The sequence below is a fragment of the Diabrotica virgifera genome, chromosome 6 (genome assembly GCF_917563875.1).
Source record: "Diabrotica virgifera virgifera chromosome 6, PGI_DIABVI_V3a".
In the NCBI taxonomy this organism is placed as follows: Eukaryota; Metazoa; Arthropoda; class Insecta; order Coleoptera; family Chrysomelidae; genus Diabrotica; species Diabrotica virgifera.
This window is the reverse complement of record NC_065448.1, coordinates 50,770,794-50,797,102: the sequence shown is the minus strand read 5'-3', so window position 1 is coordinate 50,797,102 and position 26,309 is coordinate 50,770,794. Positions and strand designations below refer to the sequence as shown.

The window sequence follows — 26,309 nt, the reverse complement described above, 5'->3', positions numbered from 1 at the left end:
GGCATGCATTGATTTGCTCCAATAAGTACATTTCTCAAACATTCGCATTGAATACGGTTTATAGATTTGACATTTACGTTGCTCGCAGATTCGTACAAAATGCATTTATAATCCAAAATGGAACATACAATACGCATTAGCTAAAAATGTATACTATGGTATAAAAGTCAGCCTACAGGAGTTTAATGAAAAATGAAACTGGAATTGGTACAATTTAGGAATTTTAAGAGCGTAGACGCAAATATTTTACGGCTATCCCTACTTTTTCTTTCTTGGCACGGCAAATTTAATTTAAAATTCTCACTCGTATGGAGATTAGTTGACAATGACATTGTCATCATTAACTTAGAGATGGCTTTTGAATGTTCTTGGATAACCGTTACTTATTTAAGTGCTTACACTATTAATTCAGTTAATTAATATGATCATTTTTTCACTAATTATGTATTACACCAATACTACACAATAAAAATTAATACTCGAGAAAAGAGACAAAGTTATTATTTACTAATATATATTGATACTATGGAACGCCTAGATAATTTTTGAGAACATCTTTAAAAACAAAATACTTGGATCACAGAATATATCCTGGTGTATTCTCTGCTTGGATCTTCCATAAATAATAAACAATAAATTTATTTTTATTCATTTCATGTTTTAAATCAATTATTTATCAAAAACACTATAAATATTATTTAATAAACAACTCAAAATATTCCTGTAGACGTGTCAAATATTTAGTGTTTGTCACTTTCTTGTCACCACATTCTGTTTGATTGAGTGCATTGTATGACAAAGACAGCGAATGTTCGCTTTGGAAAATATCACTACGGACATGGTATTCATTTTTTTTTAATCCTGAATAAACTAATAAATATTTTTGAAAAATTTAAACGCAGATTAAAGGTTTACATTGTTACCGAGGGTAGAAGGTCCCTTAGAATAAACAAATAGTTCTCTCTCTTCTTTTTTACCCCTATAACTTATTATGGTGTATTCCACGAATATACGACTGTTTTGGATTATCGCGACAACGAATATTTTAGTGTGCAACATAAGAAGTACGGAAGTATTTTGCTCTAATAATTACTCCAATAAACAACAATATAATTTGCAATTTACTTTCGTTATTCATATTTTGCACAGTAAAATGTTCGTTGTCGCGATAATCCAAGAGGGTCGTATATTCGTGGAATGGGGTAAAAATAAACATTATATAGAAATTTTCAGGGACTTACTACACTCAGCCATATCGTTATCTTTCATTCTGCGTTTAAATTTTTCAATAATAAAGGGTGATTCAGTGAAACGGTACGATTTGACAACGCTGCTAACGATAAAATAGAATAGCCGCGTGCTTGCGACGTAAACGTTGTAAATCTAGAGAGTGGGAAGTTTAGTTATCATGGAGACGTGGTCTGGTGAACAACGCGTATTTGCTGTGAAAGCTTATTACAAAAATGGTGAAAGTGTTGTGCGTGTACAACGAGGATTTCGTTAACACTACCATTTGCCGCCCTGTTCACAAGACCAAGTTACAAGACTTGGGTTAGGAACTTTGAAAGTAGTGGTTCAATATCACAAAAAAGAGGTGGCAGTGTCAGAACTGCTCGCACACCAAAGAATATTGAGGCGGTGCCAAATTCATTACAAGCGAGTCCTCGAAGATCCCTGCGACGACTCGCATGTAATGGATTTCGTACCGCTTTAATATTTTGTGGTGTGCGAGCAGTTTTAACACTCTTCTTATCTGTGATATTGAACCACTACTTTCAAAGTTTCCAACCCAAGTCTTAATAGCCATGTTAGACGGAACTGCAGCGCGGGGCGGCAAATGATAGTGTAAACGAAACGCTCGTTGCACACGCTTAAAACTTTCATCACTTTTTTAATAAGCTTTCACAGCAAATGCGCGTTGTTCACCCGACCACGTCTCCATGATAACTAAACTTTCCACTCTCTAGATTCACAATGTTTACGTCGCAAGTCTGCGGCTCCTCTATTTTATTGTCAGCAGAGTTGCCAAATCGTACCGTTTCACTGAATCACCTTGTACTTATTAGTTTTCTGAAGATTCGAAAAGTAATGAATGCATTTAAATAGCATTGGAGCAGAAATTTTGCACCTTTCCCTTAAATATATTATGTTTGAGACAGAGTAGGAATATTCGAAAATATTCTTGCCTAAGGTATTACACGAAAATGAAAATATGAATAACATTCGTTATGTCGACGATACAGTCAATATCGCTGAAAATGATAAAGAATTTGTGATACTTGTGATGGTTAGTTCTTCTAAGACGACAGACTCAATAAAACAAAGGTTAAAACAAAATAAATCTATTCAGTCTAATTATTTACAAAATAAATAAAAAATTATATCTCATTCTATTCGTCGCAGCGAAGTCCTCCTCCGGGTAGACTTCTGGAAAAGAAGAACTACTACTACATTGTTTGATTTGCTTGTCTAGAAAAATGCTTTAGAAGAAATGCGTACAATGTGTTTCCCTGTTTAGGATTTTGTCCTCTTCAGGGTTTGAGGTGAATGTTTAGTGTTGGCAGCAAAAGCAAACAGTCCGAAAAACACACTGGGGCAAGCGCCGTGTCCTGGTGTTCTTGGATCCTTGGTTATGCCGGACGGTGGTGTCCAGAAGGCTAAGAAGTCAACAGAGAAGAAAGTTTGATGGATTGTTGTTGGTTCCATAGACATTTACGTGTACTGTCCGTGCTTTGCTCTCGACCAGTCTCCCTAGAAACCATTGTACAACGACAGGCGAACCTGCGTCCCTCGTCGGCGGTCAGGAGGTGGCTTTGAGCGTAGCGTGGACAGTGAGCGTTCGAGTGGAGAAAATAGTTGCGGCTATTTTCTTGGGACGAACAGGTATAATTGTGCAATGAAGTTGGGAAACCGCAAAAAACCAACTTCTCCCTGTTCGGGGTAGGGAAGAGGAAATGTTAGAGGTGGGTACGGTAGGCTAACGGGGTAGCCTCAAGGATGTTTTCGTACTCCACCGGGAGTTCGTCAATGCATGTTTGCATTAGAGCGGACGGAACATGAATCTTTTTGCGTTTGGGCTTTCGGTGGAGTACGTGGCCGGAAGATGAACAGGAACATTTGAGAGATTCTTGTGTGTCGGAAGGGGGGCCGTTGATTACTTTGATTGTGAAGTTCCTGTTCAGAGAGTTTATTCTCTCGGTGATTTTGGGGGTGTTCGAGATGTTATGGATTTCGTTTGAGGGATATCGCCAGTGCTCATAGTTACATCTACGCAAGACTCTGCGCTCTGTCCTCAACAACCTCTCTTGTTTTCGTCTAGAGCAAAGAGAGTAGATACATGATTTGTACTCCATGACGGGTCGAATAAAGGTCTTGTAAGTGTGAATGAGAGTCTTCTTGTGTGTCTTGCCAATTTTTCCCGAGAGAGCGTTGAGAAGTCTGGCCCTGTTCCTTACCCTATCTAAAGTTGCCTTTAGATCTGCGTCCCAATTGAGAGTCCTGGTAAACAGTACTCCCAAATAGTTCACAGTCGGGCTAACAACAAGCCTTTCTCCCAACAGACTCAGAGGATGTTGGTCGTCATCATTGCAAATGATTCTATTTGACACAGAAGGGGCGCGAAACACAATTGTTGTTGTTTTGTTCGCATTCAGCGTGACTCTCCACTTACAACACCATTCGCCGACGCCGTCCAACAGAGCCTGGGCTCTTCTGAAGAGGAGTCTTGGGTTGTATCGAGAGGTAGTTGAGAGCAGAGTCGTGTCGTCCGCATAGAGAAACAGCCGAGTACCTGGGATATTTTGGTTAGTGATGTCGCTGTTGTAGATGATGTACAACAGCGGCGCTAGGACTGAACCCTGGGGAACTCCAGCTTGTGGAGTGAAGGGGGTGGACTTTTGATCGCCTATTTTAACTCTGACAGTACGGTTGTGGAGGTAGGAGTGTACAATTTTGGTAAATTGCAATGGTAGCCCGATGTCCAGAAGTTTCCGAACAAGCCCGTCGTGCCAGACCTGGTCGAAAGCCTTCTGCACATCCAGAAATGTGGCTATGGCGATTGAACCATCGTTGATGGTTTGAGTAACTTTGGTAGTGAAATCTATTAATGCATGTTTAGTAGATTTACCTGACTGGAATCCATATTGGAATTTTGGTATGATATTGTGGTTTTCGAGAAAGTTATTGAGCCTCTCTTTTAGGATTAGCTCAAGAACTTTACCCAGAGTATTGATTAATGAAATTGGTCTATAGGATTCCACGTCGGTTGGGGGTTTGCCTTTTTTCAAAAGCATGATGGTGTTGGCCACTTTCCAAGGAGTAGGAACAAAAAGAAGAACAAAATTAACAATGTTATATACGTTTATCGGGGGCCCGCCCTCTACACGGGCCTCCGTTTACTTATGAGCCGCAAATCACTTCACTACGGTGCGCCTTGCGGCTAGAGTTGGTCTGCCTAAGTTTGCGACTCACGTCAGTACGGTGCACCTCGCTACTCAGGTCGGCCTGCCTAGCTCACCTCGCATGGCTGGTATTTGGAGCCCAGAACGGTCGTTTCAGGATCTCTGCTTGCGGTCTCCTTAAAAATATCCGTGTGCCGGTGTTGTTTCGGAGGGTGGAACGGGGTGGGGGCATCTGCGCGGTTTGAGAGAATCGCACGGTTCCAAGTGTCGATGTGTGTTCCGCGTATCAGCGTATCATTACTACTGGGGAACAGTTTTGTTTTACAATTAACAAAAAGAAATCTAAAACCATGGTGATCAGTAAGAGGGGTGAAGTCATAACAAGGATCCAGATAATAAATGAAGATATCGAACAATTGGACAAAATGAAATACTTAGGTGTCTGGATTACGGAAGATCGAATCTCTGAGTAATCAAAGACTCAACCTGTAAATCCGATATCGGATTATAAAATGTTATATACACTATATAGGAGAATTTTGGAAATACCATGGACCGATCATATTACTTAGAAATGATAAGTACGGAAATGATAAGGCACATACTTAGAAATGATAAGTACGAGTTATTACAGCTGATTATGAAGGGTAAAATCCAAGGAAAAAGGGGTTCTCGTAGATGACAAATATCCTGGCTGAAAAACATTCGCCACTGGACCGGGTTAAACAAACGTTTAAGAACACAGTGTCCGGGTTAAACACACACACACGCTTTTAAGAAAAGTAGAGGATAGGGACGAATTTGCAATGGTTGTAGCATTTCATTAATGAAGTCGGCACTAGAAGAAGGAAAAAGGTGTTACATAATTCATTGCAGTGAAATGTATCTTCTCTATCCTGTCACTCTTCTTGGAGTACATATATGGTACTTTTGTGTTTTTATCAGAGCAGTTTAAGTTACACAGATAGTTCTGTCACTTCTGTGTAGCATGTTTATCGTCTTCTTCTTATTTATTTAGAAAATGTGTCTGTTAGTTATAAAGTTAGCAAACATCTAATTTGCCACTACAAGTGGCTTTGAGTGGATGGATGGTTGAATGGATAGTATGGTCGTTTTTGAATATGAATCATTTAACTCTTAAGGTAGACTTCCGCACCAAGCGACCGAGACAGGAGACCGCGACAGGCGACAGATAGGCGAGGTCTCCCCACGACTGCTCTCTATGCAATTATATCAGGGTAGTTCTGCAGCCTGCGACCGAGACCAGCGACCAACTATGGTCTATCGCGACCTATCTGTCGCCTGTCGCGGTCTCCTGTCTCGGTCGCTTGGTGCGGAAGTCTACCTTTAGGGTCGATTTCTCATACCTGCGTTAATCTATGGTTCAGTTGAACCAGGTTCACCGGTGATCTGTAGTTTTGTTTGGAATGTATTTCTCATTGCACGTTCATGTCAGCGCTCGTTCTACCGCTTTCGAGAAAGGCCAATAGATGGCAAAAGGTACAAAACTGTCGCCATTTTGAACTACCTTTTTTACGCTGTTCTTGAATAAAGTTAAATATAAGTATTTATAGTCAAATAGTCATTTTAATAATTATAAATAAATATTATACAAACAAAAATAATGTTATCGTTTATCGTTAGGCTTAATATAACAAAATAGGATATATTTATATTATGACAGCGTTTCGTGTTAATACAACGCATGCGTAGTCCATGAAATCATCTGAACTGAGTTCTGAAATCTTTGAACGGCCGAATTCCACCGTTCAAGCATCGTTCAAGTTTAAACTGCCATCGGTTGAACGTGCGAATTGAGAAAGACGATTTTGACTTTAAACTGACGTTTACTAGAAGTTCAGGTTAAACTGGAGTTGAACTCGATATGAGAAATTGGCCCTTAATCATGAAACTCTATATCTTCGAAAGACAGGGATGCGTGCTGTCGCCACAATTATTCAATGTGTACTCCCAACTAATATTTCAGGAAGCACTATGGGAAAGAACTGAAGGTGTAAGGATTGGAGGTAGCATCATTAATAACATAAGATTTGCAGACGATACCGCAATCATGGCAGAGAATATAGACGATTTACAAATTCTCCTAGACTCCTAGATATCATTAACAGAGAAATCAAGAAGATGGGACTAACAATGAATATAAATAAAACCAAATTCATGGTGATCTCAAAAAACCCTGTTGACAACATACATCTGACATTGGAGGAAAAACTGATAGAAAGGATCGAGAACTATAAATACCTAGGAGCAATTATAAACTCACAATTAGATCAAGATCAGGAGATAAAGGTCAGAATAGAAATAGCTCGAAAAGGATTTATAAAATTCAAGTCACTGTTTACAAAATAAGAAATTGAGTATGGACATTAGATTGAGGTTCGTCGAATGTTATGTTTGGTCGTAACTACTATATGGGGTAGAAGCTTGGGCTCTAAAAGCACAATCCGTAAAAAATTGGAGGCATTCGAAATGTGGCTATATAGGCGTATTCTGAAAATTCCTTGGACTGCAAAAGTCTCAAACGAAGAAGTGTTAAGAAGACTTGGACATGGCAGGAAGCTTATGAACACAATTAAAATAAGAAAAACATCGTATCTGGGCCACATACTTCGTAACGATAAATACTCTCTTCTACACGTCATCATACAAGGAAGAGTAGAGGGGAAGAAAGGTTTGGGAAGAAAGAAGAAATCCTGGCTGAGGAATATCAGAGATTGTACTAACCTCAGTTTTGAACAGATATTTCACGTTGCAAAAAACAGAGAAGCGTTTAAAAAAGTGATCGCCAACCTTCATTAGAAGACGGCATAAGAAGAAGAAGAAGTCGAATTTTCGAAATCGAAATCGAAAGCCAAATGCTGTATTGTGGATGTAACAAAAAGAAACTTCTGTTGGAATTTATGTAAAGGAAATGAGGTTGAAAAGTTGGTTGAAAAATAAACTCCAACAGAGGTAGGAATTAAAATAACTAATGTAGTAAAAAGAATGATGGACGGTGGGGCCGATGTAACACGATACTACTTTTGCAGTAGTATTATGTTTATATTTGAGGGGATTAGATTCTAAGGGGTACAAGTGATAAAATGGTTTATTTGAGAAAAACGAAGTCAAAGTTAAATATACATTACCAGAGAACGGTCCAATTTTGGTCCAAGGGTGTGGATTTTACGGCCCTTCCTATTTAGGGCCTGTTTTTCGTTCTCGTCCCCAAAACTCCCAAAAACTTCAAAAATTTAAGTCCGACCTTTGCGGCTTCTAATATTTAATCTTTGATCGTTACCTTTTTAACGCATGTCTAATTTTAAAAATCGGTTATACCATTCAAAAGTTACCGTGCTCAGAAATATGATTCAATTTCTATTTAAAAAAGGGAAAATGTTTGTCGATATGTATGTATGTATGTGGCTGGAAAAGTTAAGCCGATCTGATTTTTTTTTTCTGTGTTTGAAGAGGGGGTCAGGACCGATACAGAACCGGTGTAGTTTGTGACTTTTGACCACCCATAAGCCAGCTATAGGACTTGGTAGGTACAAAACGACATATTTTTTGGCGGGTTTCGGTTCAAGAAGAGACAGGAGAACCGCAAATACACCAAATCAATAGTGTTGAGTTAAGCTTCCAAATGGTGTTTAAGCCGTCAAGATCAGACATACACACGACTCAGTATCGCCAAAAAACTGGTTTTTCGACAATTACTCAAAATTTCAACCTACGAATTGCGCCAATAAGTGAACGTTTGTAGAAACACTCTAGACGAATCTGACGGTGTATACCTCATATCCGGGAAAATTCGAATTTTTAAGTTATAAGCTTCATAAGTATGATCAAATCTATTTCCTATGGGAAAAACGGTTTTTGAAGCTCAATAATTCCTGTAATAGCTTCAGTTATCATACTTGACCATAGATGCATCAGATGCTACTTGTCAATACGTTTCAAACTCATGTTTAGTGATCAAAATCGGTTAAGCCGTTTAGAAGTTATTAAGCTACAAAAGTATAATAGAATTAACGATTATTCCCGAAATGGTTTATGTAGTTGTAGTGGTTATGACGCTAAATTTGATCTGGCATTGGGCAATCCGAGTTCATTAACCGGCCATCCCAATAATTTTTTAAATCTCTTTCGAATAGAAAAAAATGTAGTGTACATTCGATGGATACAAGATCATTCGGGAGATAATGCGACAAAGGCGACCATTTATAAAGCTTAACGTGTAATCGAGAAAAATTGCATTCAACTTCATACATTTAATTTATAAAAAAAGCTTTGAAAAACTCCTGATACAAGAATAAAAAACCGCTAAACGCCGTAAAAAATGAGTGGCGCATACAATATTCCAGCTACAAAAGCTCTGATATGAATATTACGTGGCGCGAAATAGTTATTTTTCTACAACCACTATTCAAAGTGCACTTTTCTGCACGGTTTTATGTTAGCAAACTTGATATTTTCTCACAATATAAGATATTTGACATTAGTGTGCAGAAAAGTGACGTTTCTGTGCCGCAAAGTGACGTTTCTGTGCCGCAAAGTTCTTTTCTGCACAGTTGACTACCTCATTCTGAGTAACGTTATATTCTGTTTACATCCGTGGACTACCGCATTCTGAGTAACGTTATATTCTGTTTACATCCGTGGTTAAACTTTAGACAAATATATAACCTATAAGACAATTATTATATTTAACTATAGCATATAAACTAAATTATGGATGTTACAACTGTTTTATTTTACAATTTTATTCTTATTAAACATTTTATAATTATCAAATAACCAATAAGGATTTAGCAACCTGTGCAAGAGACGTCGAATGAAGTAGGTTTTGTGTAAATCCGTGACTGCATAAAAATATAACGTCAATAATGTGTAATAATTGTTTAAATTTAAACAAATTAAGGCAGTGCATTAATTTTTTAACTGATTTCTGTGCAATTTATTTAATTATAAGGAATTTAAATTGATTAGTAGGTATTAATTAAATACAGTTTAAAATTTATCACATAGGTACCTATTATAAATAATCGTCGTTTGGAAATTGTGATTTTTATTTTTAGGAAAAACTGTGCTTGTAGAAAAAGTATAGTGTGAAACACGTGCAGAAAGGTAATTTCTCACTCGTTTGAATTGCGGCACTCGCTTGCGCTCGTACCGCAACTTTTCAAACTCGTGAGAAATTAGTACCTTTCTGCACTTGTTGCACAATATACTATTTCCTAACTAGTGCGGAAAGTGATACTTTCACGCACGATACTGCCGTTGACCCGAACGACGCGATAGCAGAGTTCGGGCAAGCAGTCGAGTGCGGAAAAGACACTTTTCGCATGAGTTAGGAACAATATTTTTTCTAGGGCCGTACGTTTGAAAAAAAGCCACAAAAAATAGAGTTATACGTGAAAATACACAAATAAATTCTTTGACAAGGTTGTCAAAACCAAACTTTCAATATAATGAGTTACCACGACGACGATACTGGTTTCCATGACGACGATTAAAAACCATTGTAATTGTGACTTTTAAATATTATGTCAAAATAATTTTTTCTTCAAACGTCAAATAATGATGACATTACTTATCTAACTTGATCCTGTCAAAGTTTGATGTCTCCGCCGGCAGCAGTTTTTTTTCCCATTTCTTTACGGCGGAGGGAAAAATGTTGTCATGGCAACAATATGAAACATGTCACAAAGCAACAATACAAATGTCATTAACAACAATTAAACATCATTTTTATTTATAGTAATATCATGTAATATTAAAAGTACAATTAGTTAATGAGGCATTTTCAAAATTGAAACCGTGCAAAAATGTTCCCGACTCTTGATACGCATTGGTAATTGTTGATGATACTGATGGTCGAGCACAACTTTCAGCAGTCATTCCCGATGTTGGCGAATCATGAGGGTTTAAAATTTTTTTGAGCATTATCGTTCTTATTTCTTATTGAATCCTCTATATATCCTTGGACAACCGTGCTTGATTTCCAGCCCCCATGTCGTTTGAGACATTCTAGATTTTGCTACGTTTGAAGAAATAATAGTATACTTTATTCGGCAAAGAAGCGACTTTTCTTGACTTGCCCTGATCGGGCGCGTCAAGAAAAGTCATGCTTCTCCGCCTCATAAAGTAATATACTATTATTTCATCGAATTATCGCGCAAATTTCATTAAAACATGAACAAAATAAGATAAATTTGAAATAAATTAGTAAATAATATCTAAATATTAGTTTATTGCATGTATTATAATATATTACATATAATGCCATATTACAAGGTATTTTACTTTCAAGGTATTTCCCGCCGTACGGGAAAATTTACTTTCACGCACGCCGTGCGGGAAAGTGCAACTTTCGGAAAAGAAATGCGTGCGTGAAAGTGGCTCTTTTAGCACGGCCGTAGAAAGAAATAGCTATTTGTATAACAAGGGAGGAAAGTGCTACTTTTCCTCCCGAGAATGAAGTTTACTGCCCGACTCGTAGCGGAGGGCAGTAATCATTCAAGGGAGGAAAAGGCACTTTACTCCCATGTTATACATATGGTTTTTCCACCTTCCTCAAATTAATACCAAGTCATTTTTCATTTTTACTCAATTTATTTATGTGATTAACCAACAAAATTTATTAAAACTAAAACTAACAAGTAGGTACAATATAACTGTCAACTGTCAAATATAAGTCAAGTTTTATCAATATACTGTTTTTTACCATTCTGCAAAATACAGGTTGTTTTATAAATACACTTTAAAACGTATAGATACTTACGTAATAGAAAATAGATATTGTACAGGGCGTCAATAAGTTATATTTCATGAATGAAATACCATGACGTCACTTTTACTTTTCCTCCCTAGAGAGGAAAAATATTTTAGGAAAAGTACAACTCTGCTTCCTACAATCAAATCCGGAAAAATATACTTTCGGTAGAGGTAGGTGAAAAAAGTATTTTACATAATTTCCGTACGGAAATTGATTAATGTTTGTTCATATAAAAATGACTAGGGGGCGGTACACAATCGTTTGTCGACAAGTCGGTACGTAGTAGTTTGTGATTTTGAAGTAACGGTAATAAAGTAATTATGGTGCTTGTTCTATGACTCAGCTAAACCTCATAATTTATTAGTATTTTTTGCCAATATTGTATAATTATCATCAAGAACAAAAAGAGATAACAAAGAACCAGTGGTAAACATTTCTATTTTTAATTAATATTGGAAGTGATCAAGTTGATATCAAATTTTGTGTAGTTGCTTGTCATTTCCTAAAAACTTACTCGGATGTGAGGCAAAAGAGGCTAAAATAGCACTCGAAATATCTTTCACCATTTCTTCTTCAATTCTTAGGAGAAATTGAGATTTATCGTTAAACAGCATCCTGCCATTTGCATTCCAATTTTTAATACTTTACACGGAAAACCAATAAACATAAATCATCTTCTTCTTCTGGTTCCTATCCGATTCGGATGTTGGAAATTATATTGGCAATCATAACTTTGCTCGCTGCTGCCCAAAACAGTTCCATTGAGGTTGTCCTTAACCATGTTCTCAAATTCTACAGCCATGATATTCTCCTTCTACCGGGTCCTCGCTTACCTTTGACTTTACCTTGCTGTCCATGATATTCTCAATATTCTTTTAAAACTTCCAGATAAGCTCTCACATGATGTCATGCTTGTGAAAAACAATGCTCATGTTGTTAAAGTAGTGAAAGAAAATTAGAGTAGGGCGGATCTGTTTTGAGGTGGATGTGAGAGGTGGCATTCGGATTTTTGCAGATAAAGTTAGGTGACAACTTCAATAATTATAATTGACTTATTCTCATTCTCAAATATGCCCGGAACATTAATAAAAAAATTTAAATATTTAAAAATTTCGAAAAATATCGATTTTTTTCTACTTTCATTGCTTATAACTTTAAAACGATTCATTTTGGAAGAAAGTCGTAGGGAAAGAAAATAAAGATAATTGAATTTTGTATAATATACGGCTGTTTTAAAATATCTTAAATTATTACCCTTTCTGCAAAATAGCAATAAATAGAAAGTAAGGGAGCAAAAAAGACTGTTTTTATTCAATGTTTTTCAAGCACTTTGGTTGCACTTAGAACCTTCATAATTCTACCTTCATAATAATTTTGCAATCTAACTTTTTTTTAAGTTCAAATTTTTTATAAACTTTCTGAACAAAAAGTAGACCATTTAATAAGTTTGATAATTTTTTACATATAAAGAGGTTCTCTACCTATCTAATACACTTTATTACAGAATTAAAATCGGATTATTTAAGCGGCCTCAGCACTTTCTTAAAGTTATAAACAATGTTTTGGCTTATAAACAAATATAGTGAGGACGTTTGAGTTGGAATAAATTCATTTTCTTGAGAATGGGCGACTCTGGAGATAAGTCCCGAAACAGATCAATTTTTATTTTTAAATTATAATTTTTTGGCATAAATATCATACTAGTGACGTCATCCATCTGGGTGTGATGACGTAATCTAAATATTGGAATTAATTTAATTCAAAATTATTTTCAAACTCCGTATAAATAAATGTTAATGTTTATATTAGTGGATACAAAATTGAATAGCCTTTCGATTGAGCAATCACACAGCACCTATTCTCATTTTAAAAAATCATCAATTACGTCATCACGCCCAGATGGATGAAGTCGCTAGTATGATATATATACCAAAAATTTAGAATTTAAAAATAAAAATCGACTTGTTTCGAGATTTATCTTCAGAGACGCCTATTCTCGAGAAAATGAATTTATGCTAACTCAAACGTCCTCACTGTATTTGTTTATAAGCCGAAAAATTTATAATTTTAAAACAGTGCTGAGGCCGCTTAAATAATCCGATTTTAATTCTCTAAAGTGTATTAGATAGGTTAGTCGAGGAAATGAAGCCTTTTGGCTCGCAATTTTTTCGTCCAGCATGGATTTACTTGAAATTTTCACAGAAGGTAGGGAATAGTCCAAGGATCATTTTCTATATCATGCCGCTGTACGCTAAAACCTTGGGGGTGGTTGCCACCCCATCTCAGGGGCGGGAATTTTTTATTCCATTTTAACTATGTAAATCGATGTAAAAAGTGATTATAAGAAAAAAATGTTTTTTACATTTTCTTCGTAAAACTAATATTTTTCGAGTTATTCGCGCTTGAAAGTAACAGTTTTTCGATGAAAAGATCGACTTTTTTAGTGGGTTTTTTGAGAATACCTCGAAAAATACGCATTAAGTCAAAAAAACTGTAAGTTCCAAAATTGTGTCTTTTAGTAACACAAACCAAATTATTTTTCTGTAATATCGCTAAGACCAATACAAACCAAGATACGGCATGCTAAAAGTAAGCTTTTTTCGTCAAATGCATAATTTGAAATATTCAAAGTAAAATAACGGAAAAACTTTGCATTTTTCGAGGAAAACTTACACAATCTTTTTTCAAGTATACAGTTAGGCCTTTCAAATAAAATAATAAAAAGTTTCTAGTCTGAAAAGTAAGCGACTTATGATCAAAAAAATGTCGGCACCTGCTTTTCTCTATGAAAAAATCAGTGAAAACAACCCCCTAACTACCCTCCTGATTAAAAATTGGTCTTCACCTTTCTGTAATTCCTTTTATATTTATATTATCAATATATCCAAGAAGTTTGACCTATTTAAAAAGCCTAATTTTAGAAAAATTGGAGTTTAAAGAAAAATTAATTTTTTGGAATTTCCCTTTTTTAACCTTTTACTTCAAAATATCTCCAAAAATACTGGAGATACGAAAAAAATTATAGATCATTAAATTGCAGCCTCTTTAATAACTAAAATTCTGTTGTACATACGTTTTCATTACGTTAGCGAAATATAGCTGTTTAAATCCTTTACTTAAGAGCAAACACTCCCTTATTCAAACCCTTTAAACCCACCCTAATTAAAATCTGAGGGATCTTACGAAATTTAGTGTACACAGTCTTATAACTCTTTAAAAATCCTATAAAGTCATTTTTGAAAAATCTTTTTACCGCCAAAAATGAACAAGCTATGTTTATAAAACCAATTTTTTTTTCGAAAAATTCGAATAGTTCGCTTATGGATAATTTTCAATGTATGTATAATACCACAGAACCCGTTCGTATACTGGAAGATGACTAAAAAACTATTTTTATTTGTATTTGTACATACAGTGGAACCCCGATAAGTCGGCCCCCGATAACCCGGAAGTCCGGCTAACCCGGACCGATTTTCATCAGATAAACATTTTGATTTTCAATATTTTGTATTTTTCAATTTAATTGTGGCTATTTCCCATCAAAATAGTTAATTATCAGACAAACCTTTCAACAATAAAAATGTATGTAATATAATATTTGAGAGATAATGTGTATGTGTGTAATTTGAACTATACGATATTAAAAATGACTCATAGCACACGCCGCAGAAACAACAGCCACCTGTCTGTAGTAAAAATGCCTATTCCTTTTTATTTCAAACTGTCTTAGCATTGTTTAGGAAAGACTATTTAAAAAAATTCTTTTATAAACAATGATCTTTAGTTTTCACTGTTCTTAAATAACGTTACATCGTTGTGACTGTATTGTATTGTTCGCTTCCGTTTGCTTATGTTTGTGTTTGGTGTTTTTTTTAGTAATTTTAATGAGTAGGTACTGTGCATATTTATAAATATATTTCATGTTATTTCAATTCTAACGGAGTTTATCTGTAAGTATACCATATTTTATTAATTTTTACCATATTCTCCGGCTATCTCGGATTTTCGATAACCCGGATCGGCCGCGGTCCCGATTAATCCGAGTTATCGAGGTTCCACTGTACTTGTAAATTCATATTTTTGTGTAAATAAATCTTTTTGTAATTCTTTAATTCTACTTTTTTTTCTGTATAGACCTATTAAAATATCTACTTATAAAAACTGTAATGTTATTAAGGGTGGTTTTTAAGGGTTGAAATATTATGATATTAAATACTAAAGTATAAAAAAAATCATTATGTAACCAATCAAAACCAAATTTTACTTATATTAAAGTATACAATATTTTTATATAATTTTTGAAATTAGGGGTTGTTTACGCCCCTAAAAATAATCAACGCCCTTAAGCATGATATAGTTATATAGAATATAGAATATAAAGTACAGGGTGAGATGGTCCTAATCCCAAATTTTTATGTAAATCGACGCAAGCCGAAATTATTCTTTTAGGATAAGTAAATTTTTTTATATCTAGCTCCAACAAGGGTGGTTTTAAGGGTTGAAATATTATGATAGTATATCCTTAAGCATAAAACATTCATTATATAACTACTAAGAACCAAATGTTGACAATATTAAAGTTTAAAATGTTATTTTATAATTTTTTACAACTAGGGGTAGTTTTCACCCTTACAAAACCAAAAGCGTACAACGGCTCAATATAGAAAATTAACTAGAAGGTGTAATGAGCCTAATCCCAAATTTTTGTACAAATCTATGCTGGACGAAAAAAATGCGAGGTTTTGCCATTTTTTCAGCTTCATTTCTTCGACTAGGTAGAGAACCTCTTTATACGTAAAAAAATTAGCAAACTTCTAAATGGTCTACTTTTTCTTTAAAAAGTTTTTAAAAAATTTGAACTTCTTTAAAAAAATTTAGATTGCAAAATTATTCTGCAAAATCTATTAGGTCGATTTTAATGAAATTTGGCGAACGATTTATGTATGCTGTAAAAATTTCCCAAGCGAATTACGAAAGTTCTAAGTGCAACCAAAGTGGTTGAAACACATTAAATAAAAACAGGCTTATTTTGCCCCCTTATTTTGTATTTATTGTTATTTTGCAGAAAGGGTAATAATTTAAGACATTTTTGACCAGTCGTTTATCACACAAAATTCAATTATCTTTATTTTATTTCCCTACGACTTTGTTCCAAAATGAATCGTTTTGAAGTTATAAGCAAAGAAATATAGAAAAAAATCGATGTTTTTCGAAATTTTTAAATATATAAATTTTTTTATTAATGTTCCGGGCATATTTGAGAAGGAGCATAAGTCAATTATTATTGTTGAAGTTGTCACCTAACTTTATCTGCAAAAAACCGAATGCCACCTCGCATATCCAAAAATATACGTTTTTTCACAGATCCGCCCTGGTCTAAATCTACAACGAAAGAGATGGAGGATATTAGAGCATCCACCCTATAGTCCCGATTTATCGCCTTGTTATTTTCACATATTTACCGTAAAAGAATTCTTCAAGCAATAGCCACAATAATTCTTTAAGCAGAGTATACATTGGTTGGTGAAATAATGGGATATGCGCCTTAATAATTGTAGTGGTAATTAGTTGTAGATATGTTGCCAATAAATTTTTTCTGGGTCAAAGATGGGTTTCAATTGAACAAGCCTCGTAGTATTAAATTTTTATAAATTGCAAAGTCTTTGATTGCTGAAATTTACTGTTACTATCGTTTAGTAATTAAATTATTTTATGAGCACCATAACTCATCCGGTATTCAACTTTAATACACCTATATCTATGATCTCCTATCACCCAAAATTGTGCTCCAAATTTGGAGAACTGCCGAAACAATTCACGTGGATTTGAATGTCAGCCTAACCAAACTATAAATTTAAACGTGGGGTTGCAAGGCTTACGTTAGTTAATATTAACTTGATGAATTGCGCATAATGCTTAGGTAAAAGTTCATATAGTGAATATAATACGTGATTTTTGTGTTCAAATAGAAACTGTAATTTGGACCTAATGGCAGCAATGCGCCGCACGAACGAACTGAAAATAAATAATATATTCTTCAATCATAAACTGTAAATGATAAAGCGTAAATCCACATTTGAGTATACATGAGGACAAAGATCTGCTAGTATACATACGTATACAAATATATATATAGTATACATACGTATACAAATATATATAGTATACATACGTATACAATACGTACCTACCAAACAAATATTAGAATTAAGAATACCTTAAGTAAATGGAGGATTTGATCATTGCTTAGTAGTTGGCAATATCTTGATCATTATGTTATCAGAGAGATGTGTATACCCGCTAAGGCGGAAATTAAACAGGGTAAAACTAACATCAAACATATTAGAAACAGCTCACGAAGTATTGAAACCTAAATCAATATGCATAAATGTTAAAAATTAATTCAAAAAACGCATTTTTTTACAAAGTAGATACGTTAAAGAAACATGTCAGAAGAATAAAAACGCATTTCGAAAGTGCAGGGTATAAAAACCACGGAAGCTTAACTTATTAAATAATATGAAAACACAAAAGCAGCTCTCAAAAACAGTTATCTTCTTCTACTTCTTATACTTGTTGTATATCTGTTGATCTGTTAATTCCGACGTTGAAGTATTTCTTGAGAGGTAGACTGCCAGCTATCTCTTCATCTTTTTGGTGGTCTCTCCGGTGGACGCTTGTCTGCTGGTTTTACTTCTAGCGCAATTCTTGGTAGTCTGTGCTCCTCCATTCTTTTTACATGACTGAACCATGCTCTTCGTCTTTGCCTACCCCATCTTACTACATTTTGCACGTCACATTGTTCCCTGATGATGTTATTTCGTATTCTATCCCTTCTTGTCTTCCCTGCTATTGCTCTTAGTGTCTTCATTTCGTCTGTTCGTAGCATGCTGTTGGTTTTATTGATGTCTTCTCTTGATTCAATACCATACGTCATAACAGGTCTGATGCAAGTTTTATAAATTCTAACTTTGCTGTCCATTTTCTGTCCATAATAACTTGAAAAATCTACATCTAGATATTTGAACTAGTTTAGCTGTTCTATGGATTTCCCCTCTACCACGAGCTTGAATTTAGTTGGATTTTTCGCAGTGGTAATGCATTTTGTTTTCTGCGTGGATATGTTCATGTTGAGTCGTCAACATGTTGGTAGAATCGATAAAGTTGTCTTGGTAGGTCATCCTCATCCTCTGCAATCAGGACTGCATCATCTGCATGGCACACTGTACTGATTCTACTGTGACCGAGTCTGTATCCTAGTTGTAGCGATTCCACATCTTCTATTATTTCATCCATTAGCATATTGAATAGAAATGGGTTGAGACTGTCTTCCTGCCTGATTCCCCTTGGTGTTGTTATGTTGGTCGTAGTGGTGTCGTTTATTTAAATTTTTGTCGTGTTTTTATTGTTTATTTGTTTTATGACTTCCACATTGTTTGCCGGTATCCTTTTTTGCTTCATTTTCTGTTATATATCGCTATATGAAGCAAATATATTCAGGTTTGTTATATTCTATCGACTTCTCTTTCACTTGTTTCATGACAAATATTGCGTTCGTCGTCGACCTGTCTTTTCTGAATCCTTGCTGTTCTTCTCTGTTCTTTATCTGTGATTCCAATTTATCCTTGATTATGCCTGTGAATAACTTTATTGTCGTATTTAAGAGAGTTATTCCCCTGTGGATGTCCGGGACATGTTCTTTGTCCTTTCTCAAAACCGGTATTGTGGTATCTCTGCTCTGTCTAAGATTTTGTTAAACAATGTTGCCAGACAATTACTGAGTTCCTGACCGCCGTATTTCAGCAGTTCTTTCGGTATTCCATCAGTGCATGGCGATCGTCTATTATTTAAGATCTTCATTCTCGCTTCTACTTCAGTTTCCTTAGTGATATACCTGCCTTCTGTTTTCTAGTCGTAAAAACAGTTGTAAAAAGATTAAATCTGGATTTCTATAGTCAATAAAACAAATATGGAGTGAACTAAAGTGTGGAATTTACTTACCTACATTAAATAAGATGGATGAATTTGCTTTCTTACAAACTATATAGAGTTAAATGTAATCCCAGAACGTTTTTTAATATCAATGGCAATTATTCTGACCTTTCAGGTAGCTGCTTTGAGCTGCAACCAAACCATTCTCTCCAGTTCTTCAACGAGGAAACGAGTCTCCATCCTAGGCTTCTCCTACCCTCTATTTTTCCTTGAATTAAAAGTGTCTCAAGATATTGTATCTTTCGCCTCGCATCACATGTCCGAGCCATTGCAATTTCCTTTCTTTTATTGTGTATTCCATTTCCCCCTCTCTTAACACTTCTATATTCGTGACTCTATCTACCCATGAAATCCGCTGTTGGTTAAAATTACGCTGACTCTTATTTTTCAATAAAATAAAACTTATAACACTGAAAAAAAATGAATTCTGGGAGGAGGAAGGGTACTCTTTAATTTATTTATCCCGTCCATAAGTGGAGAGTTTGATACGCCACTGTCGACGAATGTGCCACTAAAAAGTGACAGCATAGTGCTCATATGTTTTCTTTTAAGTTCTGCTCATAAATATACTATATAATAACTCATATTATATTCTTATGGTGCCTAAAATGATTAGCAAATTTCACCTATCGGCTTTTATTGTATATGTTACGGTAAAAGTAGATAATTTAGTAATTGTACACAATTACCGGTAATTGTATACAATTACCAGAGTCGGCGGTAAATGTAGGAAATATTCTTTAAAAACCCATTATCTTCTACTTTTACCGGTAATTGTATACATTTCCCAGAGGATCTTGGTAAAAGTAGGAGATTTAAATTATAACGATCGACACGCAAGCGAAATACCTTAAACTTAACAAAATTTGTACAATTACGGCCGTTAAATCTAAACGTGCAGAAGAAAAATCATTAGTTCTTCTTGACATATTTTGTACCTTTGGAGCTCCTAGCATTCTTCAAAGCGACAATGGACGAGAATTATCCAACAGAATTATAGAAGAACTGTGTTCCACGTCGAAAGATTTGAAGATAGTGCACGGTAAGCCAAGACAGTCAGCCACAAGGATCTGTTGAACGTGCGAATAAAGACATTGAAAATATACTAAGTTCCTGGTTGGAATGCAACCAAACAAACAATTTGTCAGAGGGTCTTCGATCTGTACAATTAGCCAAGAACTGAGTTTACCCTTCTGGCATCCGTCAAGCCAAGTGCAGTCCGTATGAAGCTATGTTTGGGGTTACTTCCAAAATTGGTTTCAAAACTTCATCACTGCCAGAAGATTCTCTAGAAAATATTTCGACTGAAGAAGATTTGGAAGTAGAAGAACAAATAGAAGAAACCCAGTCAGGTCCTGATTCTGAACAACGTGAAGAAGCAGAAGTGGACGGACCAAATGAGCTTCTAATACCACAAGAACCAGAAAAACCTGAGCAACCATCAGTGAATGAATCTAATGCGAGATCCTGTTGCAATTAAACGAACACGTGCAAAGGAAGGTCTTCAAAAGCAAGCTAAGAAAATGCGTAAAACACCAAACTTGAAATTTCCCCCAGTAATGTCGGTGATACGGTAAAATTAAGAGTGCCAGATGTTGACAGGGCATGAAGTGATTCTAGAAAATGTTATGCTGTTTTTATGAGTCTTGAAAATTAATTATACCAATTGGGTACTAAAGAAGCGCGACTGCCACAGTTGTATAGCAGAAATCAATTTACCATCTACAAAGAATCATTCATTTCTCAGACATGGTTCCAAAACTAAACATTTCATTGCGCGAGTATGTTAGAAAAAGTCTTTGTCGGGTGAGCAAGGCTATCATATTAATTCAGTTCAATAAAAATCACACTTCTTGAATATAGCTGTTGGAATTTATTGCTATTTTTTCACCAATTTGCTTACTTTTACCGCTGCACCTTGGTAATTGTATACAATTACCGGTAAAAGTAGATAACTGAAAATAATTTCCAGCATTTACCGTCGACTCTAGTAATTGTATACAATTACCAATTATCTACTTTTACCGTAACATATAGATATTATAAAGCCGTATTTTTTAAAAATCTTTAGTCGAGATCTTTGAATAAATAAAAAAGGACCGTTAGAATAAGTATTATATAAATATAATTGTTGAAGAGGGTCTATTAACCCTGAAGGTTTTAGTATACACCTTAATTATTATTATTGATGTATTCTCGGTGTGACTGCCTGTTATTTCCCCTAAAGCCCTAAAAGATGGACTAAAGAAAACTTTTAAACAATTTAAGATCCTTTGAAAAATTAATTGCGATTTCTCTTTGACCCTTGACATTTGGATACCTATTTCCATTTTCCGACAGAGGAAATCCTTCGCTTCTAAAAATACCTTTTTCTTTGGAACGCTCTGATGTAAGGTATGATATTTTTTAAGATATAATTTTATTTTATAAGCATTTCCAATTTAAAAGTGTAAATGTGTCCTAGAAATAAAAGTAAACAATAAAAAATATTTATTTATTGTTTATACATATGACCTTTCCTCTAGTGACTAATCCAGGTCGTTTTTTCCTGATGGGATTACAGATTTTTTTTTATATTTTTACATTTTTTACTAAACTACTTAATCTATTTTTACAAGATACTAATTAATTTGCCATAATCTATTAATTACATTTAACAAATACATTTAACAAATTTAAACCATATACACCATAAAAAATAATAAGATATAGTTCAAAGGCATTAAAAATGCTGGAGTCGGGATAAGCCAGGCAACACATTTGCATTAAGAGAAAAAAATTGTAGCGCCAAAATGAATGTATTGGAAGAAATTACAAAAAGGGTTAAAAAAAAGGTTACTGTAAGTATTCAAATTGATGCCCAATTGATCAATGCATTTATTGCAACGTTTCGCAACGGACAGGCAGATCCAGCAAAGCACGTCAAGCTGTCAGCGGAAATTTTCAAATTCTTCTTCAATTGCAGTTCGGTGGTCGGGAAGGGTGGGCAGTCCTCTTGCAAAAACTCGGTTCTTGAGAAGACCCCACAGAAAGAAATCACATGGTGTCGGGTCACATGACCATGCGGGCCACTCAACGAATCCTCGTCTGCCTATCCATTCTACAAAATGAACAAAGAGCCCCCGCAAACTGCAGACTTTTTATCGGCCGATAGTTTGGTCGGGTTGGGCTGTTAGTGCGCATACCGAGCCAACTAAACAGTCGGGTTGGTGAAGGGGGCGCAGACTAGCAACAACTGTCGGCAAACTATACTCGAACGATTTACTAAAGTTCGTATTTGACTGTTGAAGTGAGTGGTTGCATAATGAAAAAAATCTCCAGAAATGTGATTATTGCTCTCATACAACGGAGGAGAAAACCAAGAAAAGATTCCGACAGTATTGGGTGCATCCAATTCTCAATGATAGATAATTGAGTGGAAAATTTTACACGATGCATACTAAATTACTTGTTTACCCAAAAAAGTTTTTCGCCTTTTATCGGAGTTAGGCAGGGATGTATTATGTCTCCATTACTCTTTAATGCATATATTAATGAAGCCATTTTTGAACAAGAATTACTATCTCAAAGTGAAGGAATAATAATTAACGGAAGATCTATTAACAGCATAAGATATGCAGATGACACTGTAATTATGGCAAGCTCTGCTGAACAACTCCAACTACTACTGAACAAAACAAACAGATTCTGTGAAGAATATGGACTAAAAATGAATATAAAAAAGACCAAATACATGATAATAACTAAGAATAAAACAAGCATACAAACAAGCATACATTTGGGAAATGGGCCGATAGAAAAGGTTGACAATACAAATACCTAGTAACCTGGATTTCAGGATTTCAGAGAAAAATGATCAGACAGAAATAAGGACCAGGATAGGAATACCAAGTAAAAATGAAAACAAATCTCTGCAACAAAGACTTTATATTAGAACTGAGAGTAAGAGCTTTGAGATGCTACGTGTTCTCGATACTGCAATATGGACTTGAATGCTGGACATTGAAGCAAGAACACATAAATAAGCTACAGTCATTTGAAATTAGGTGTCACAGAAGGATGCTTAGAATAGCATGAACACAGAAGAAAAGGAACACGGAAGTATTGCAAGAAATGGGCAAAGAATGCGAAATAATAAACACAATAAAAATAAGAAAGTTACAATATCTGGGACACGTAATGTGGGGACAGCGATATAAATGCTAAAACTGATAATAGAGGGAAATATAAGAGGCTGAGGAGTGTAGGAAGAAGTAGAGTGTCATGGTTGAAGAATTAAAGTGACTGGTTTAAATGCAGTTCTATAGAACTCTTTAGAGCAGCGGTAGATAGAGTAAAGATAGTAATGATGCTATCCAACCTCTGATTAGGAGACGGCACTTAAAGAAAAAGAAGGAGCCAACTTCGGTAGACCTACCGAAATTTCGGTATCCCTAAACTATATTTCTATTTTTTCTCTACAAAAATTTAATGGGAATTTTGGCGTGGAATCGTGGAAATACCAAATTATATTGTCAAAGCAAAAGACGCTAATATATTTTCTAAAGAAAGGCTACATTTTCTTATCCATTGCCTCTTTGTAGTCTGGGCTGATTATCGGAGAATAGGCCATTTTTGGGAAAAGTTATTTACCAGCAATTTTATTGCTTAAATCGAAGCTTATGATTATATATATTAATAATATAGGTATGCAAAGTCCGCAGATAGTGTGTTACTTTTTTTATAAACAAAATGGCGCCCGAAAATCGTGTTTTTTTCAATTATTGCTCTATAACTCCGAAGATTTTAACTTTACAACAAAAACACTCAAATAAAAATTCACCGCAATTAAATTCTGCATAGAGATATGTTTTTTCCGATCTGCTCCGACGAAAATTTTCCTCGAAAAATCCGGGTTTTCCCAACAAAATCTTTAATTATCAAATAAAGTTTTAGATAAGTAATTATCTACCAATAATTAAATAATTTGGTGACTTAAAAGCCTTCTTGGTTTGGATTATAGTTTCAGAAGCTGGTGAAAATTTAACGAATATTTTAGCAACAATTCAATTGTTAGTTAATAATTTACCGTCGCAATAATAACCAACATAATTATGATACACTGATCAAACTTTGAAATCTTATAAAGATGAAATGCCTTTTTAACATTTTGTCGACAAAATATAAATTTTTTATTTTTTTGCATAATCTTTAAATGTTTTAAAAAAATAGTTATAAACAAATTAACGTTTATCAGAAAGTTTTTATTATATTCTAATTTTAAAAAATGTTAAAATGCGTATTTCAAATATCTTGAAAATGAATGTTTTAAAACTTTTTTACAACCATTTGCAAAAAAGTTATGAACCAGCAAAGTAAACATACGATTAATGCGTTGTTTATAATTCTTTCAAAGCGTAAAAGTGGGTTTAAAGTACAAGCTAATTACTTTCAAAAAATAATGATTATTAGTTTAATGGTTATATTTTAATTAAAGATTTTAAATATTTTTTTTTTGTAATTTACACGCGCGAAAGTTGACTAATACAGTACCGTAGCTATGTATTATTAGTATTATACCCGTCCACATACACAACTCGCGCGAGTTTAAAGCGTGTCAGTCGCTTCGAGTGAAATCTCCGGCTCTGTATCAAGCCTCATTTCGCGCTAAAAATTACAAAAATAAGTATTTTTAATCTTTGATTAAAATAGAAACATTGAACTAATATGTGATTTTTTTGTGAGTAATTAGATTGTACCACAGACTTACTTTTAAGCTTCAAAACAATTAACACAAATTGAAACAAATTAAAACAATCGAGTATTGTTATTTCTATTTATATTGTTAACATACGTGACTTACAACAATGGAATAGATATGAGGATATTTACATTTTTGTTTACATTACTGTAGTTCTCTACTTATACTGAAAGGATAACAAAAGGGTACCTTCCTTCTTTGTCTTAAACATGACTGTATTCAAAAATTCAAACAGTCATTTACATTCCGAATCCGAAAATTGTTAGAGAATGCTCTACTGTCGGCCTACAATACAATCGTCCTGTGTGCGCACGGCGTAGTTAGCCAATACTGATTAAACAGTCGGCCGACTTTTTAGTTTGAATGCAATCGGGAAGCCCATCAATCTTTTTTATCGACCGAGACCGAACGGTGTAACGTGCGCATCCGCATACCTCTTTGTACTGATTAAGAAGTCGACCAAACTATCGGCCGATAAAAAGCCTGCAGTTTGCGGGAGCTCTAAAGGTACTCCCGCACACATGCCACGTAGCTCGACGCCCACGTCCAATCATGACACCGATACAACTGTATCTTCAGTCTGAAGCACGAACCTGCTTCATTTTAATCGTTTTCGATAGCTTTGCCAGACTTATGAGCGTTGCCGGACTTATGCAGATTTTTCGAGAGCGTTGCCCGACCCGTATGAAAGAAATATGAAGTATGAAGAAATGAAGTATGAAGGATGAATAACTCAATCAAGAAAAAACTTGAATGGGTAATAAAAAATATAGGTTAGGAAATTTATTCAGAAAAGTACATACAGTGCGGTGGAATAAGTGTTGCCCCCCCTGTTACTTGTTTATTTTAAGAACATAAGCAAAACGCTCGGACAGGTCGATTTTTAAACTAACCATAGTATATTATAGCATCAACGTGTCGAACTTTACGTGATCCCTCTTCAGGTGACAGCCATAACTTTAATTTTTTTAAATGGGAAAGTACATCATGTGACACCTCATTTAAAAGCTCTTAAAATACTGATTTCAAAAATGTAAGTGTACCTAATTTGGGCACTGCACCTATAATGGGCACCCCGTGAATATATTGATAAAATAACGTTACTGTGCTTTTAGTCACAAAAAAAGTAGTGCGGGAAGTAACCTTGAATCTTGGCTTGCCATTCATCTAAATACCGCCCTCAGTTTGACTGGGAATTTTGCCGTGTGTGGTTTGTTGTTAGCGGTTGTGAATTTACGCGCCAAAATAACCTCAAATTATGCGATTTACTAAGAGGTAAGTTTTTTTAATACTTATTTTTCATCAACTTTATTTAGTTTTGCATTGTGGTATTGGCTTTGTTTGTATACTTAATGTATAAAATTATTAAACACATCTCCAAGAATATAAAAAACATTAT

The 26,309-nt window shown here is 34.8% G+C and overlaps 2 protein-coding genes across 3 annotated transcripts in view; both read left to right on the top strand.

Annotated features, from left to right (window-relative positions):
- LOC126886960 (dentin sialophosphoprotein) overlaps positions 1-26,309 on the top strand; it is a 484,697-nt gene that overhangs the window by 206,757 nt on the left and 251,631 nt on the right. The gene's annotated exons all lie outside the window — the stretch shown is intronic.
- LOC126886067 (triadin-like) overlaps positions 20,402-26,309 on the top strand; it is a 98,377-nt gene continuing 92,469 nt past the window's right edge. The window contains exon 1 of the mRNA XM_050652909.1: positions 20,402-20,614. Within this exon, the coding sequence (XP_050508866.1) occupies positions 20,402-20,614 (213 nt within the window). The remainder of the gene's footprint in view (positions 20,615-26,309) is intronic.